The 17,720-nt window shown below is 40.7% G+C and overlaps 1 protein-coding gene across 7 annotated transcripts in view; it reads right to left on the bottom strand.

Annotated features, from left to right (window-relative positions):
• Positions 1 to 3,850: 3,850 nt before the first annotated feature.
• The window catches only part of esrrga (estrogen-related receptor gamma a), a gene marked incomplete at both ends in the record, with an annotated part of 69,510 nt that continues 55,640 nt past the window's right edge, over positions 3,851 to 17,720 (bottom strand). For all 7 annotated transcript variants that reach the window (XM_079217309.1, XM_079217308.1, XM_079217307.1 and 4 more), the window contains 3 exons: positions 3,851 to 4,095; positions 8,383 to 8,545; positions 8,638 to 8,744. In XM_079217309.1, the coding sequence (XP_079073435.1) occupies positions 3,851 to 4,095; positions 8,383 to 8,545; positions 8,638 to 8,744 (515 nt within the window). The remainder of the gene's footprint in view (positions 4,096 to 8,382; positions 8,546 to 8,637; positions 8,745 to 17,720) is intronic.

A 17,720-nucleotide genomic window follows, 5' to 3' on the forward strand; every position in this document is an offset into this window, starting at 1 on the left:
AGCAAATGCAAACTAAACATGTTGAGCTTTTCTTTAACATTTCCCATCAACCCACAAAAAAAATCGTCCTAAATTTCAACTGTCTGATCACTTTTTACTCTTTGTTGTAAAACAATATCTTCCTGGAAATGAGCTGAAAATGGGACACAACGATGGGGAAAAAGTTTTTCATCTTCATATTTTCTCTTTTTGACTGCTGAAACAGTAAAGATGATTGAGTCGAGCTGTATGGAAGGCAGTTATGTACAGCAAGTTTATCAAAAAAAGAGTCACCTACAGTTCTGAATTACTCAAATGTCCTTTTCATATCGCTGTTTTTTAACCTAAAGATATACAGTATATTGTTTATTCTACAGGAAAGTTACACAAATGATCCCTTTTTTAATACTTGTATGGTGTTTCTTCATTTAGATACTAAATATTTAGTTATTTATGTATAGTTTGGTAAAGATGAATACTTTAATTTGATCTTGGTGGTCTAGTTTCTAGAAGAAGAGCCTTATTTGAGAGCCTTCATTGAGAGAGAAAGCGGTGCCAGACCCCCAGCGGACTGATCCGACAGACAGACAACATGGCCTCTACTCTACTCTGTGTTGTCTAAAGAAGAAGCACACAGCACAATAACGGGAATCACCACAATAAAAAGTACACAGCAACGCCTTAGAGGACTCAAAAGAGGAGGAAAGGATCAAACAAAAAGACTTTAAAACTAAAAAACAGATAAAACTAAAGAAACAGGGTTTTTTCTTGATAGAAAAAACAGCGAACATAAAACACACATCGAGGCTGAACTACCTTTTTTTTCTTTTTTTTTCTCGATTTTGTTTCCAATAAAATGTCTTATGTTAGAATTATAATCTGTATAATTTACAATATACAATGTTTAAGAAGGCTGAGAAAATACCCCTTACTAATATTACTGATGTTTGATACAGAGCATGTGATGTTAGAGATCAACTATACTTAAACTGCAGCACTCCTCTGCTGTGACAAGTTGCCATTTTAGATTACACCGTCAACTACATTACACATTTTGGCATTCTTATTCGGCTTTAGAAATAACATAAACTAGTGACGTCAAAAAATCCCTCAACTGTCTTCGCCCGTTACATCTGTGATCTGTTGGCCATAGAGTCTCACTCGAATGATGGAATCAATGTTTCTTCACTTGACTGTATAATGTCAGGCAGCTTCCTATAAGCTCAGCTTTCCTTTTCTTGCAGCTAAAAACTATTGACTTTGACTTTAAAAAAGTCTGTGTTACATGTTTAATTAATTTAGGTCGTCAAATTTACATTTCCCAAAATGCTATTTCTGAGACTTCTGGGTGTCCACTACAGGTAATGCTGTCAGTTTTAAGTTTACTTTTAACTAGTAGACAAGATAAGCAAAACTGCTTGCAATTGATTCCCCTACACAATTTACTCTTAAACCTATTGTTAATTTGATAAATTTCAATGCACTTTATTTATTTGGATTATTGATTTCCACCATTACAACACATCAACGTATACTTTAAAATGTTCAAATTAAGTCTCTAACAACAAGAAGTGGAATAGCAAGCTAACATGAAACAGCCGTTGTGGTATTTTATATATTTTGATCATGTTTCCCTCCGCACAGATTCAGTTTTAGGTTATTCTGACTGTCCCCACACTCAGAAACATCTTTGAGGACAAAAACTGTGTATGACTGAACATTGGCTTTTAAACAAAGAACTGTCTTGGTTCAATCAGATTAAAAGTGACAGCAAAAAGAACCTGGTCACAAGAAAGGTGCACACATCAGAGCCATGTGATAATTGCAAACTGGATGTTGGATCTTTTAGTTTTTTGCTGTTTGTGTTGCTGCTTCAGCCCTCATGATAACCATTCTTCAGAGTTTTTATGTGACAGCAGCATTAACATCCCATCCTCACATATCTGGTTCCTATTTGTTCCTGTCTTTCTCTCACAAAGGAAATATTGACTAGCTTATGGCAAATTACACAGAGAAAAAGAGAAGCTACAAACTCTCCTCAAATCCCCATTCTCTCTTCCAAATTTAAGACTGGCACGTTATGTTAATATTGCAGACTTAGTCCATATGCACAAACCCTTCCTTTAAAACCACTATTGCTCAGAGTTTTCTAAGATAAACGCTGATTTGTTAATACATTATTACTTGTTATATTTATATATATATATGATAATTGCTGAAAGTGGTCAAGCTGATAGAAAAAAGGAAAGACATATTGATTGATTTAGTTTTAAGAAGACAATATTAATAACAAAAACAAAGCCGTGTTATATGTCATATACAGGATGACAGTTATTTACAACCCTAATACTGGTTTCATCGCTAAGATTATTTTCAAGATATAAATAAAGAAAAAAATAAGGAGTTTGAAAGCAACAATAGTTGTTCTTCAATCACTTTTGTCAGCACACCTTTCCTTCTGGTTTGTATTGCGTTGAGTGACTGAAGCGACCCCATCACTCCCTGAATGAATCACAGAAATAGCTCTGTGCTGACGCCAGAGATGCACTGGAAATTGTGAATGCAACAGAGCAAGGAGGGTAGCACTGAAGGGACAGTTTTTTCGAGTTTTGGTAATGAGCACGGGCTGGACTATTCTTAATGGCACATTGACAGACTCAAATCTCTACTGACTTGTGTGTGGAGAGCAACAAACCCGGGCCACTGAGTGGCTGAGAAGGTTTTAAACAGACGTCTAAACACAAGAGGAGTGTCCGACAGAATAAATACAGAGAATGTGGACTGAGCCTACGTCTACCAGTGGGACAAGCAGGAATCAATTCTTGACAGTAAAGATAAAGTCTTATCTTGTTCAGTAATTTTTTGACTCATGAACTCTATCGGTCAATCACACTTTAAGTGGTTTCAATATTTGGAAACATTTTCAGCCAGATCAAGTGTGCAAACACTGATTCTATGGTTATACTGACAGTTGTGGGAGGCCAAGGTCTTCAACAAATAGTAAAGTTGTGGTTGAAGTAGGGGAGTCATGGGAAACCAGGAATTGAATTTAGGGAGAACCAGAAAGTGTTTACAGCAGTGGTTTCTAATCCTGGTCCTGGCCCTGCTGGTTTTCATAATAACCAGACACATTTGACATACCTGGTGGAACAGAAAACCAGCAGCACTCTGGAGGCCCAGCATTGAAAGCCACCAGTAGATCAAACCAGAAACAGTTTTGGGTTATGACAGTCCAGTTTGCTGGCATCCTCTGAATGGATGAGCTCCATTCTTTGGCAGGGCAAATCTCCTCTTCTTTTCTTTCTGTCCATTCTTCCAAATTTCAATGTACAAACGTCATTAATAGTTCTTTAGTGTTCCTTTTTTTCTCCACTCGTTTTCTTCTTGAACACTTAAAAAACTCTGTTGGGGGAAAAGGGGTGGGAAAAGGAGACACAAGTGCAGTCGTAAAGTCTCTTCTAAATGTGTCTTCATTTAAGCGAATGTCTTTTACCAACATCTTAATTGTTATTAAATGCATAAGAGTTTTGCCATCTTCAATGTTCGGCACCACTGTGGTAAATGTTGAGTGATTTTTTTTTTATAGTTTTAAAAGGAAATATCTTCTATAGGGGTCATGTCAGTCTGTGTCAGCATGTTTCCCCAAGTGAGCACCCTTTTGTCAAAGATGCTGGAGGTTCAGGGGTTCAGGGGTTCAGGTAAGAGGTTTAGGTTACTTGTTTATTCATAGGGGAGGGGGTCAGCAGAAGTACTTCAGGAACATATTTCTGTGTGTGTGCGTGTAAGAGTGTGTGAGTGTAAAAGAGCAAGAGGTCATTCAAAGTGAGAATCGTACTGGCGCCTAGCTGTCCTTCAATCTATTCTCCCGTCCTCAGACCTTGGCTTCCAGCAGCTCCAAGAAGAGTTTGTGCATTGGGACTTTGCCGTCCTGCTTGATGCTGTAGAAGTGTTGCACAGCTTTGGTGGAGGTCTGGCGGAGGAGAGGGAGGGTCATGAGCAGTTTGCCAGCCCGGCGGGGATCCTCCTGGTGCTGGGAAGCCTCGTAGTCCTGCAGGGCCTCATGGAGCACATCTTGGAGCTTCTGCACTGCATCCACATCTTCAATATGCATGGAGTCTGGGTAAGGAGGGAAGACAAATACACAATTTTGTTTTAAATATGAACAAAAATATATGTAAAGATGTATTTGTAGTATCGTACAATGAAACATATCAATAAAAGGATAATAGGGATTTAACTGTTATTATTAGAACATGATAAAAAAAATGGCCTCAACATCAGCCTCTTTTGCTGACTGAAAAGCTCATATTCTGAATTTTCCAGCATCAAAGGCAGGCAGGTTTATCTTTGCAGAAAGCTCCCACAACTCTCAAACAGTATGGGTCTCTGTCAGAACTTGTGTCCCTTCTGTCTGCTGTGTGAGTGAGGTGCTAAAGATTTAATCTAAACTCCAAACAGGCTCAATGCAGTGATGCTACGGACAGGTCACAAACTCAGTATGTATTTATTTATGGTGTAGTGAAATGTGATCTTGACATAGTATATCAAAAAAGTGCAAAATACTTCTCTACATTATTTAGGAATATAAACCAACATAAGTGTTTTATTCTGCACACCGAAGAAATCTTTAAAATATTGATAATTTTAATAGTTTTAGCTTTAGTTCAAAATGCCAGTACTTTTTAGCATTGCTGTGTAATATAGATGTAAAACCTACAATTTATTGTTAGAACTAAATCCAGGATTGGGGCTTTAAAATCAGGGGCTGCTCCCTTCTCTGCCTTCACAGTGTTGATCTATGGGTGTGATGAATGGACACACAGAGACGAGTGGGCGGAGAAAAAAGAGATGGACTTGTAGAACGATGGATAGATGCAGCAGTATCGTAGAGTCTGTGAGTGTGTGTGTGTTTGTGTGTGTGTGTGTGTGTGTGTGTGTGTGTGTGTGTGTGTGTGTGTGTGTGTGTGTATAAGCATTAGGCTGCACACATCTGTAATCTCTCTTTGAGCTGGCATGTAAGGTGTGTTTTAGCATATGTGGCAGTAAAGGCTGAGAATGTCCCTCAATAGTAATGCTCCATATTGCCCCTTAGGGAGGCAAAGTCTTAATGTGAGCTGGCCTTTAGCTCGCAACCTCCGATCAATGACTCCGATCAATGGCTACATGCATGTTAAATAATAATCACAAGGCAACTATTGATAGGCCACCACACCCCAATACACACACACACACACACACACACACACACACACACACACACACACACACACACACACACACACACACACACACACACACACAAAGTAGATCTGCAGAGGGGATGAGACCTACAGAATGAGTGCATGTAGAACACTTAAAACAACGCTATGGTACTGTACTTCTTACACAAAGTCATGATCACACCTGCTGAATACAAGCACACTTACACAATAGCAACCTTGGCAAAGAAAGTCTGAAGTTACACAAACATGCATTTTATGGTAAGGGAACATAACACATATGCTGTGCAGATAAAGTCAACATAAACTGGGTGAACACAGCCACACACACATTCAAGTCCATGCTAACACAAACACGATCAAATACAAAGTGTTGGATCTATAGAGTGTAATGCATGTATCAGTATGCAGGACCAGACCAGTCAGTGGGTTGGATTCTACAGGGATCAATAGAAAACTCTATCTGTTCTCAATTTTTTTTTACTTTTCTCCCAGTTTAATTAAGAGTGGGTGGTCCAAGCGTTTGGATTTTATTTTTTATTTCTTTGCCGGTTGATGATATTTTGTTCAGTGGAAAGCTTTGTTGCATTAAGGTTAATGAGGTGGATGGTTATCTACATTTTGTAATATAAAAAGAACATAAAATATAATCAACATACAATATAAACATCTGTTTATCATATATCTATTTTGTCAGTATATCGCTAACATTTTCATGCCTAATATATAGCTTCCCCTTATGCAGTGGCTCTTGTTAAATAAAAACAAAAAATAAACTTTGGACCGTATGGACTGCAAAGTGAAAAAAACGCATAATAAACATGAATGCACTGAATGTACAAATGTATGAGTATTACTGCCGGTCGCAATTATAAAACAATTCCTGTCTCCTCGTTATTCTTGGATTTCTAATAAGTGGTTACCTGAAGTGCAGCCTATAATGACCATAAGTTAAAATTAAGTTTAATGAGTTTCACATTGTTTTTGATTAATACTGTACGTTTAGTATTAACGCTGGTAGACATGGCTGCTTCCCGAGCTCTGACCTGCAGTACACTCACAAGTAAAACAGCAGACGTTAATGAGCACAAGCACATGTTAACATGAAACTCACAATGCACACACACACACACACACACACACACACACACACACACACACACACATGAATGCACAGACACACACACCGACACACACGTGCCTCTTGTTTCCCATGGCTAGTTTCGCTGTCTTTACATGTGGGGCACGTTTGCTAACATTTCTTAAGGCTTGGCTTCATTAATGCAGACGATTAGCATCCTGTGAATTAATTAGTGTCAGTGCCCTTCAAAATGCTAATGCTAGCATTCTGTTGTCTTGAAGAGCAGTAAGAGAGTCTGGGCAATAATGCAAAGTTCCTATTTTGGCGTCAGCTGTTTCGATTTCAATCAGTTAAAAATAACAACTATTTCTTGAGTTTTCTCAAAAGTGAGGTAAGGTAAGTTTTTGATTAAATGTATGTGGATACTTTCTGATTTGCATGTGCCAAACTAGCAAAGGAATTTCAGCTTGTGTTTATGCGTGTGTGTGTGTGTGTGTGTGTGTGTGTGTGTGTGTGTGTGTGTGTGTGTGTGTGTGTGTGTGTGTGTGTGTGTGTGTGTGAGTGAGTGGGTTAGATCAGTTGATTTATCATTTATTCTATCAACATAAAATTATTTGTTCACCATTTTGAAAACTGATTATTAATTTTGATTCAGTTAATTATCAAGCAAAAACATTCTCTGGTTCCACCTTTTATATCTTTGCAAAAATAAAAGAGTTCCTGTTGGAAATGTTATGGACCAAAAGATTAACCAAGCGTTAATTGAATATAATACGGTACACAGTGTTGTTTTGCATTGCAATAGATTTGTCAGGTGTACCTAATAAAATCAGTTTTATCTTTAATATTTAGGACACTCTTTCTTTTTTGACCAGACCTGTAACCCATCTGGGGTCATTGGTTTTAGAGGCAACAAGAACTACAAGTATGTAAAATCTGTCAAAGAAGTCTTCATAACCACCGTCATGATCATCAACACTGTTATCCAGCCAGCAGAACCAGCCAGCTTTCTCAACTTTCAGTCAGCATGTATAGACTGACAAACACACACAAATAGGCTGGGCCAAGAGATTGATTGTCACATAGCCCACAGGAAAACAACACATCAATACTTTCTGCATGTGCATGACAGTATGTGCTGAATCTGTGTAAGCAAATGTTGTTCAGAGGATCACATTAAAGTATACAATAATAGTTTATGTTGAGTATGTCTTTATATATGCGTCAGAGAAAGAGTGATACAATTGGCATATTAGAGTTTAAGCGCGTAAGTGTATGAGCGTGTTGATGGTGGCAGAATAAGAACAAAAGGCCCCTCCCTACCCATTCAAAGCTCTGCCATTGCATTCTCCCATTTAAACACATTGTATTGACAGCAACCCCCTTGTAATTAAAGAGTACTGAAGAGCTGGCAAGCTTCCAAGACAAAGTTCAAAAGAAGGGTCATGGGAGGAAGAAGGCGTGTGTGTGTGTAAGAGCGCGTGTGTGTGTGTGTGAGTGTGTCAGTCAGCTGTCGATGCAGCTGGACACATCAGAGAGGGGGCTTTATCGACAGACTTTGGGTTCTAATGATTTCAGCTTATTTAACAGGCATCTGAAGAGACGACTATGCTAATTGTAAAAGGGATATCGCCACTTTGTTTGGGGGTGGAAGGTGGGCTTTAGGTTGAATATGTATGTGTGTGTGTGTGTGTGTGTGTGTGTGTGTGTGTGTGTGTGTGTATGTGTGTGTACCTTTGCCATGTGTATTTATTTGTCAAATAATTGTTGGCTAAGAGTATGACGAGAACAATGTGAGTGCCTTTAACAGTGAAAGTGGGAGGTTTGACAACGGCAGGGTCTGTAAAAGAAAAAACTGTCTTTGTGTGTTATATTATGCATCATGTTTCACCGTTGTGTGTGTGTGTGTGTGTGTGTGTGTGTGTGTGTGTGTGTGTTTGTCTGTGCGTGTTTAGATGCAGAGTATTGAAATCAGTCCTTTGATGGTTCAGTTTAAATGAGTCCCATGAGACTGGAGATTCCAAGGATTAACTATTTCTCCACCAGTCACATGCAACCAAACTGAAACACACAGACAGACAAAACAAGTGAAGAATTTCTAACCTGAGTTAGCCAACGCGATGGCCTTGAGAGCAACAAATTCCTCCTTCTCTAGCTTCATCGTCTTGTATTTCTTGACCAGCTGAAGGATGGCATTGTTCAGGTCCAGAAGTCCAGCTAGCTTCGACTGGTCCTCGTCCATAATGTAGTCCTCAGCGTACACCAACTAAAGAGGGACACAAAGAGGTTGCAAATGAACATTCATACATGCATGTATTTATATATTTCACAAGCAAACATAAAACAAAAGATGCTGACCTTGTCTTCAAAGGACAGTGAGCGGTACACAACACGTAGGATCAAGATCTCCATCCATGCACTCTGCAGTAGACTCATCTGGTCTGCCAAAGACAGCGTAGAGAAGCCTGGGGGCGATTAAGAAAGAACTGTTAATTTTTTTGCCCCAAAACAACAAAGAGTTGAGCAGTCTGTTTTTACTCTTGCAAATGGTCAACAGTCATGCTGAAAAAGTTAAATTCAGGCTGGAGCAAATGAAAAGGAGTGAATAAAGCTGGGTTTGAAGCTTGTGTGACGGTCAAGATCGACTCTCCTCTCTTCCCTCCCTGCCCACCCCTCATCCATCCAGTTGACCAGAGTCCTCCTCCTCCTCTTCCTTTCTCCCCTGTGCCCAGGGCTGTTCTCTGGGGAAAGGCAGGCCTTATCTCCCCCTGACACAGCCTCCATGGATCAATGCTGGCCATCGCTGCTGCACCGCTCAAACACATACACTAATTGCTGCTATGGCCTCAAAACTCCTGCTTGCTCTGGTGTCAATCCATGTCTTACTATTTGCCTACGTCTATATCTGTCTGTCTCGCCAATCTCAATCCATGCCTGCCTTTTTATCTGTCAGTGTCTATCTACGACTGACCATCTGTGTGTCTGATTCTGGCTTCACCTTCCTTCCATCCGTCTTGATACATCTCAATCTTCATGTCCCGTCTATTTGGGTCTCTCTCTCTTTCACATGCTTTGCTTGCAGCAGTATGCCTTCACTTTCACTTTCTGTATTGAACGTCATTTTGTTTGTAATATTTTTGCTGCTTCATTTCATATCTTTATATTACATTCTTACTGAAGCACCAGCCTCTCGCTTGTTGTCTCTCCCTCTCTCTTTTTTTCTTTCTGTCCGTCAATCTCTTTAATGGAACACCTGCCCACTCACACCTTTCCTCACAGCTGTCCTGTCCTCACACACCTGTTCATTCACACCTGCCGGTCTGCCTATGTGTGCATTTTGGTGTGTGTGCAAGCCTTCATAGGGAAGCCAAAGACAGTGGCCCATGTGAGCACACCTGTCAGACCTCACTGCAGCCCTCCAGTGTGTGTGTGTGTTTGTGTGTGAGTCTGAGAGGACCATCCTGCCAGGAGAAGCAGGCAGATGAGAGGGAAGATATTTCTTCATCAACATCTGCTGCCATGTGCCTCTTGAGATGGTAGGTGTGTGACAGTGTGTGTGTTGGTGTGTGTAAGTGTGCATGTGTGTTAGGGGCTCTTATCTCACAGCGTCTTGATGGGTAATGGCAGGCGTCTCATTATGTCCAGGTTGCAGGCTATTGTTGTTTGTAATGTGCTCTAATTCATTCTTCAACTGTTAACATATCCAACACACACTGACACACAAACACACACACACACACACACACACACACACACACACACACACACACACACACACACACACACACACACATCTACACAGTAGATAGAGACTGCTACCATACACACACAGTTACACATATGCATAGACATAAATGCATAGGAACACACGAGAAGGAATCTAAATGTGAATGATTGATACACACGCGCGCACACACACACACACACACACACACACACACACACACACACACACACACACACACGGCACAGTGAAGGGAGCAGTACTGTTGCCAACTGGCAGTGTCTTCTTCTACTTAATGAAATCATCAGAAGGGATTAGAGGTGAATTTCTTAAGGGGGTCTTCATGCACACGCCCAGATGTACACACACATCTCTTTCACAGAGGCAGATGTCTTGAGGGGGTCCTGAGGACTTCACCACTCATCGTGGGTAGGGGAAATAAGCGTGGGCATGGCTAAAATTAACGCACACACTTATTGAATCTGTTTAAACCCTGGGGTCAAGTGAAGAGAAGAGGACATGAGTAAGGGGTTAATATCATTTAATGGTGTCACTGATTGTGTCTTTTAATTGTGTATGTGTGTGTGTGTGTGTGTGTGTGTGTGTGTGTGTGTTTTCAGCGCTCTGGCATTGGGAGCACCACGCAGGGTTCAATCAATTCACACACATCCCTCTGGTGGAATTTGATCCGGGGATAGTGGAGGCACACATGGTTTAAAAATTGGGCAAACACACGTGCATACACACAGTCACGCATACAGAAAAAAATTGTAAATGTCATCCAAAAAGTGCCTGAATGACATCAACAAACATCTTCCTAATTACACATAAAATGCACACATGTGTACAAACACGCACACAAAGGAAATACCGATAATTAAAACCCCTGTGATTAATTTATTGAGCTGAAAGTGCAGCTTTTCTTATTGAGGTACATCAATGATTTTTATCAGTATGCGGTTTGTGTGTGTGTGTGTGTGTGTGTTCAGGTAAGTGTGGTGTGTGAAAACATTGTGTGTGCTTTTGTTAAAATTTGAATGCTTATATTGCATACTTAGACAAAATATACATGACTGTCCTGTAAGTGTGCTGGATTGTTGTTTTGCCTGCATGTTTGTATTCTTTGCATATGCATCCATTCTCATCATGTTTTATGAGTCTCTGTATGTGCGTCCTTATCTTTGTGTATTTCTGTGTGTTTGTGTATGTGCACCTCCCCAACCCCTCCCCTCCCCACAAGCCTGTCTGCGCTGTTCAGCCATCCAATGCCTCTTATCTGTCTGATTAATAGGCGGCCAGCTTCAGGACAAATTAATTAACAGATAACGCCATCTCTCCCTTCTTTGCTTCCTCCCCTCCTTCTCATGAAGCGATCGATACAGCAGAAGAAAAGAAACATCAATGGGAATTTAGTGCTGATGATGGAGAGAGAGAGGTATTGATGGAGGGAGAGAGAGAGCATGAGAATGACTGAGACGAAGGAGAGAAGAAAGTAAAAGGGGGAGAGGTGTGAGACGGAGAGGTGGTGGTGCTGGGAGGGGTGGAGACCTTTCTTTCATACCTGTGATTTCACTTGACAAAAGAAGGTTCCCTATTTGGCTCTAATTACATTTCCTTTCTGCCTATTGTTGATAAGGCATCTCATACTATGTGTGGGAGTACGAGTGTGTATCTGTGGGCGTTGGACAGACTGTGTTTACTGTTGTAAAGGTGAGCTGAGCTGAATGTACAGTAATGTACAATTAAAATAAAGTTCAAGGCTTTGCCTAAATATATTAATATACACTTTAAAGAAGAGAAAATTAAGAAAGGACGTGATCTGCAAGTAAAGCTTTGTTTTCCCTTGACACCATTATTGGATTTATGCTTATGGCTTTGAATTAACTCTACATCTTCTCTCACCTCTCTACACCCCTTAGCACGTAACACTTCCTGGGCTGGATTTACAACCCTACACTACAACAATTACATCAAAACCTATTTGGTCGTATACATACTTCAGTTTTTGGAGACAAGGTTGAATATTGATTTAGTTCTAACGAAACACAAGTGTGTCCATACTGATTGGGATTAGGTAAAGTGTGCATGAGGTCAAGTTAATGCCCCAGACTGTGTATTTGTAAGATTTTGTTTGGGGTGTGTCCGGCAAAATATTTGGACGCTCTCTTATATCTATGAAGGTACAGAGAGAGAGAGAGAGCGTGTGGTGTGTGTAGGTATGTGTGTGTGCCATACATTGGTCTGACAGAAAGAGGCTGCAGTGCAGTCATGCAAACTTAACCTCTACTGCTTGCTCTTGCGCTCTCTTTCTTTTTTCTCTTCCTTTTGCTCTATCAGACACACACATGAAGACAAACACACACACAAACACACGTCGATTCCCCAGCCACCCTGCGGCCTGTTTGTCTGCCAAATGAGTCCTGACTGCACGTTTACACCCGAGACCGCACAACAGTCTGGCACAGGCACACGCACACGCAAACACACACACACACACACACACACACACGCACACGCACGCACACGCACACGCACGCACACACACAGAGGATAGTCCTCTCTCACGCCCCAGTTGGTACAAAGACACACACCAACACACATATCCAGGAGGCCTATATTTGTTTTCTTGTGGTTACAGGGCAAATGGGAACCAGTGAGAACCGATTGTGATGCTTATGAGTCCATGTGCACTTGAGTGTGTGCAGTTTGTGGCATTTGAGAAGCTATTGTATGTGCATGCGAGTCTGTATGTGTTTGTGCGATAGTGCCTGGACGTCTGCAATAACTAATACACACAGAATACGCTTCTTTGAAGCGTGCGTGTATGCATGTGACAGGTGTGAAAACTGGTTGTAAAGCTGATCTGGTCCCAGTTATTAACACACGACTAGTCTTCATAATATGAAAAATACTTTTGGCATAAATGTGGATGGGATGTAATAACCTCTTTAAAATGTTATAAAGGAAAGTGAAAGTAAATCATATCTGTAATATTTCACTTATATTGCACACTGAACTGAATAATTTGTCTCTCCGGCAACATTTTCTTAGACATCACATTGCGAGGGCTCACCTGTGTACTGCAAGTCTCAATTTAAGTTAAGTAATGCCACAATCGTGATTTCAAGATGACCCCCTCAAAAATGTCTTTCTCTTGAGCATTCCACATGTTGTTGTGTATCTACAGACAAAAGCCAGTTTTGTAAATGCGCAAATGTTGAATTAAAAATGAATCACAAATAAGTTGAAGTGTCCCTGACGAAAACATTTTTTTCTTGTATTTGCTTAATATAATTATTGCAATTGAAACCGACAAGACAAGGAAGAGAGAGTGTGTCCCGGTGAAAATGTGTGTGTACATTGCAAGGGTGCAGCCAGCAGAGATGCAGGTCAGCTCAGTGTTGCTGGACCACATTTGATCTGAATGAGCCAACTCCCAACTTAACCCCCAGTGTGATACTGTGGCCTGGACAGAATAGGCCTTGAGCAGTCTGTCTCGCATCGCAGGTATCTGCAAGAGTCTAACCTCATAAGCACTTACCACACAATTTTTTGCAAAAAAACATTATTTAATCATAGTCTGCAGATTAAGGGGTGGATATGGTGGTGGTGTTAATATCTGGTGAATGTTATCATGATGTGATACCAATATGCATAATGTCTTAGACTTGTGAATTTAAAATGTAGTTTTCTTTTTCTTTTTTTCCTTTTTTCCCAGTCATTTCTGCCTTTGATGGAAAACATGTAAGCATCTGGAGAGTAATGACATGCAACAAATGTCCCGAGCTGGAGTGGTTTGGTTTCTTTTTTATGTTCTATGTTCCCTCAACTACACGTCTGAATACAAGTAGTTTACAAGATATTACAAAATACATGTGGTTGTCCATCTGCACACTTATAGCGGCTTAACATTCTAGGAGCACCTGCTGGCTCTGTTACCAGCGACACTGTGCTCTGTCCTATTTGATCATGGCCCCAGGACACATTTAACAGGAAACTTCTCAGTTTGTCCCAACAATTTAACAGCAAAGACTCACGCATTTATCAAAAGTTATCCGTATTGAAGTTGTAAGAATACGCTTCACACATTGTCATAGAAATGTAACACAACATGGCAAAACTGAACTCACACTAAGCACAGTGAGGGAAACTGAGTGTACTGCAAGAGGGGCATCCTGGCCTACAGCTCCTCATTACAGAGATTAATAAGGATGACATGTGGTGTCCAACAATGCTACAACATGTGTCATAGACATGTAATAGTCATTTACCATATAATAATTTTTCTTCTCTGTTGCAACAGAAAAGCTTACAATAGTCACTTCTTCCTAAATGTAATGTAATGACGTTGTTAACCAAACCTTCTTTCTCTCTTTAATAGAGGTGTTAAGGACGGTCACGTAAACTGATTTATGATCGTCCTGTTGCTTAATGTAGGAGAGGAGAATTGCAGATTGTCTATGTGTAGCATGTACTATACACCTATTGTGTTCTGCAGGGAACAGATTTAAGACTTCTGGCCCACTGTGATAGAGATTGCATTAGGACACGTGAAGTGTCCAACAGTTACCAGCACATCGCTGCCCTGCTTGTGTGTGTGTGGATTTTCTGTATGCACCCTGTGTTACGCGGCTCCAGTGCTCTCTCTCTCTCTCTCTCTCTCTCTCTCTCTCTCATACCACCTTCTGTATGCATTTGTGTTTAAATTTATGTTTGTGTGCACATTGTTGCATGCTGTGTAATGCAAGTGCTCCCTTGTGATGCTTTTTGAGTGTGTGTGTATGTGTGTGTGTGTGTGTGTGTGTGTGTGCACATTTCAAACTGTTTTGTACCATACGGCCAGACGCCGGCCCAAATGAACACGGACCCCCTGTGATGGCTTTGGCCAAGCTGAAACAACACACACAAGCTACACGCACACGACAAGCACGCTGGCAAATGATGTCACACACACACACATGCACACACATCCACCAACTGACCCAATTACACAGAGATGCGCAACGAAATGGAAACAACTCTACCCAGAGAACCAGCTAATTTAGAAGGGCTTTAAGACACACAGGGCACACACACACACACACACACACACACACACACACACACACACACACACACACACACACACACACACACACACACACACACACATACATGTGATCAGTTTATGAAAACATCATATTTTTAAGTGGAGTTGATATTATATGAAAGTGCCAATCAAGTTGCTCTATTAAAATCATTTCTTTGTATCAAAAGTGTGTTTGAGTTTGTGCGTGTGAAGAACATGCACATTTGGTTTAATCTTTTATAGTTGATGTCACTCCTATCTGGTCGAGGTTTCAGCCAGCCAATACGAAATATTTTGTGAAAAAAAATCCACCAACAAACAAAACAGTCCAAGTAACATTACTTTTCTTTAAAAATACAAAACAATTTAAAGTCTAGTTGCACTAAAAAAATTGCTTTTGCTTGTTGATTGACCTTCACTGTGCAGAATGATTACATTCGTGTACATTTGATACTAAATCACTGTTTTCACACCCATCTGTAGAAGAGAGAACGTTTCTCTGTGCTCACCTTAAACCTTGCTAAAGACACATTGTTAAGAAATTTGAACGAGGTTATTGAACCTTAAAAAAAAATTCTCCGACACAAATTATGTCCGAAGCAGATAATTTTTACATGTCTTGAAACATGTCTAGGGGGGATGTTTAAAAATCCATTGTTCCATTGTGACATGACCAATATTTGTTGTTGGTTTGTTGTTGGTCTTGTTGAAGACTCGTTAAGATTAGGTTTAGGTTTGGATATGATTCATCTTAGTTTCCTGAAACAAATAACAACCTGGTTAACGTACCAGAGTCTAAGTTTGAGTTGCACACACTGTAAATGACCAATGGAATAGCATACATAATTGTGTACGATCATATAAATGTATTTGGTACACTATCAGTTACTCTTCTAATAGACGTTTACCACACACAAACACGCATTGTCACCTTCACCCCCTTCACTCCCTCTTATATTGTTGGCTAAAATATCTTTTTTTTTTTTTAATTTCTTTCCCCTTCCACCATCCCCCACTCCCCTCTCCATATCCCCCCTTTTCTCTGTGCGGCCTCGGGGAGAGTAGAGCAGTCATAGGGTTGCAGTAGCCTCTAATCAGTGTGAACAGCAAGCTAATTACCAAACCCTCAGCCCTGGCTGACTGTTAATTGCATACATTAGACACCATCAGCAGCACTGCAAGATTAACACTTAAAATCTTCCCGTTGCTGTAGTGGGGATGAGTGCTCTCTGTGTGTGTGTCTATGTGTGTGTGTGTGTGTGTGTGTGTGTATGTGTGAAAGAGAGAGTCAGGGGGAGAGAGACAGAGGTGGAGAGGAGGGTCGTGTGCTGTATTCTCCCTGTGCACATGTGTGGTGTGTGCTGCCTCTATGGTTGCGTGTGCTAATATTTAACACTTAATTAGAGCTAAAATGGAGACACAGCAACAGCAGAGACGTGTGTCGAGTGCTATAGCTGTTGCTGTGGCGGGGTTGCTTAGGTGGGGGCAGCCGGTCGTTGAGGGCAACCCCAAGTCTCTGTGGAGACGACAGATGGAGTGACATTAAGAGCATTGCAGTGCAGGCATTTCAAATAATAAAATATCAATATTTACATTTTAATTACCCACTTCTAGCTCCGCCAGGGCCATGTCAAGGGGCGTGTGGGTGAGTGTGTGTGTATGTGCCACAGCTAGCTCCACTGGGGTCATGTCTTCTTATCTCTTTATATAGTCAAGTGTGCTGCTCATGCAAGTGACAATAGTCTGCTCTGCTTGAGAATGTTTTCGTGAAATACACGTCAAGCAAAATAACACATTTCTACACAATTTCTGTTTTCTGACATTATTTGTTATTTTTATTTTACTCAATTCATCCTGTCTTCCTCTAATCCTGTCTCTCCCTTCTTCCGTACAATGCTGACGCAGGCAGGAATGACCACTGTGTGTGAGAGCATGTGCACACAAATCTGTCAGAGGAATTAACCATGTGTACACAAAACTGAAAAGCTTTCACACCAACACTCCCTCTCTCTCTCTCTCTCTCTCTCTCTCTCTCTCTCTCTCTCTCTCTCTCTCTCTCTGTGTCTCTGTCTCTCTCTCTCTCTCTCTCTCTCTCTCTGTGTGTCTCTGTCTTTCTATCTGTCTCTTTCTCTCTCACACACACAGAGACACTGCTGACAGAGCTTTGAAGACAAAAAACATTGAGCTGAAAAATGAAATACCAAAAAGAATAAAGAGGACAGAATTTGAATATTAGCATCCCTTTACCTCACGTCCAGGTAAAAATATATCAGGCTTTTTGTTTTGATGGTGTTTTCCACTTACTCAAAAGCATCATTAGGAAACACACTAAGACACTGATTGAATCTTACATAAAAATTCATACCCCAGGGAAAGTCACCCCATGTCTGTCAAGACTCCACGAGACAGACACATACTGAGTCCTTCTCAGGCCATCTGCAGCATCCAGTCAGTGCTATACACTAACGCCAAGTACAGTACCACAAGGTGTTGTCAGTTGGCAACTCATCCCAACTTAAAATATTTCATTATTGTTTGACAGTTCCCTACATGGAAGAAATGGAGAGGAGGAATGCTTCCTGGGAAATACTGTATAGCCAGTAATTGAATTATGTGAAGGACAACTGGGTCAAGAGCAAAATCAAGATC

Source organism: Taurulus bubalis (genome assembly GCF_910589615.1).
Source record: "Taurulus bubalis genome assembly, chromosome: 4".
Classification (NCBI taxonomy): Eukaryota; Metazoa; Chordata; class Actinopteri; order Perciformes; family Cottidae; genus Taurulus; species Taurulus bubalis.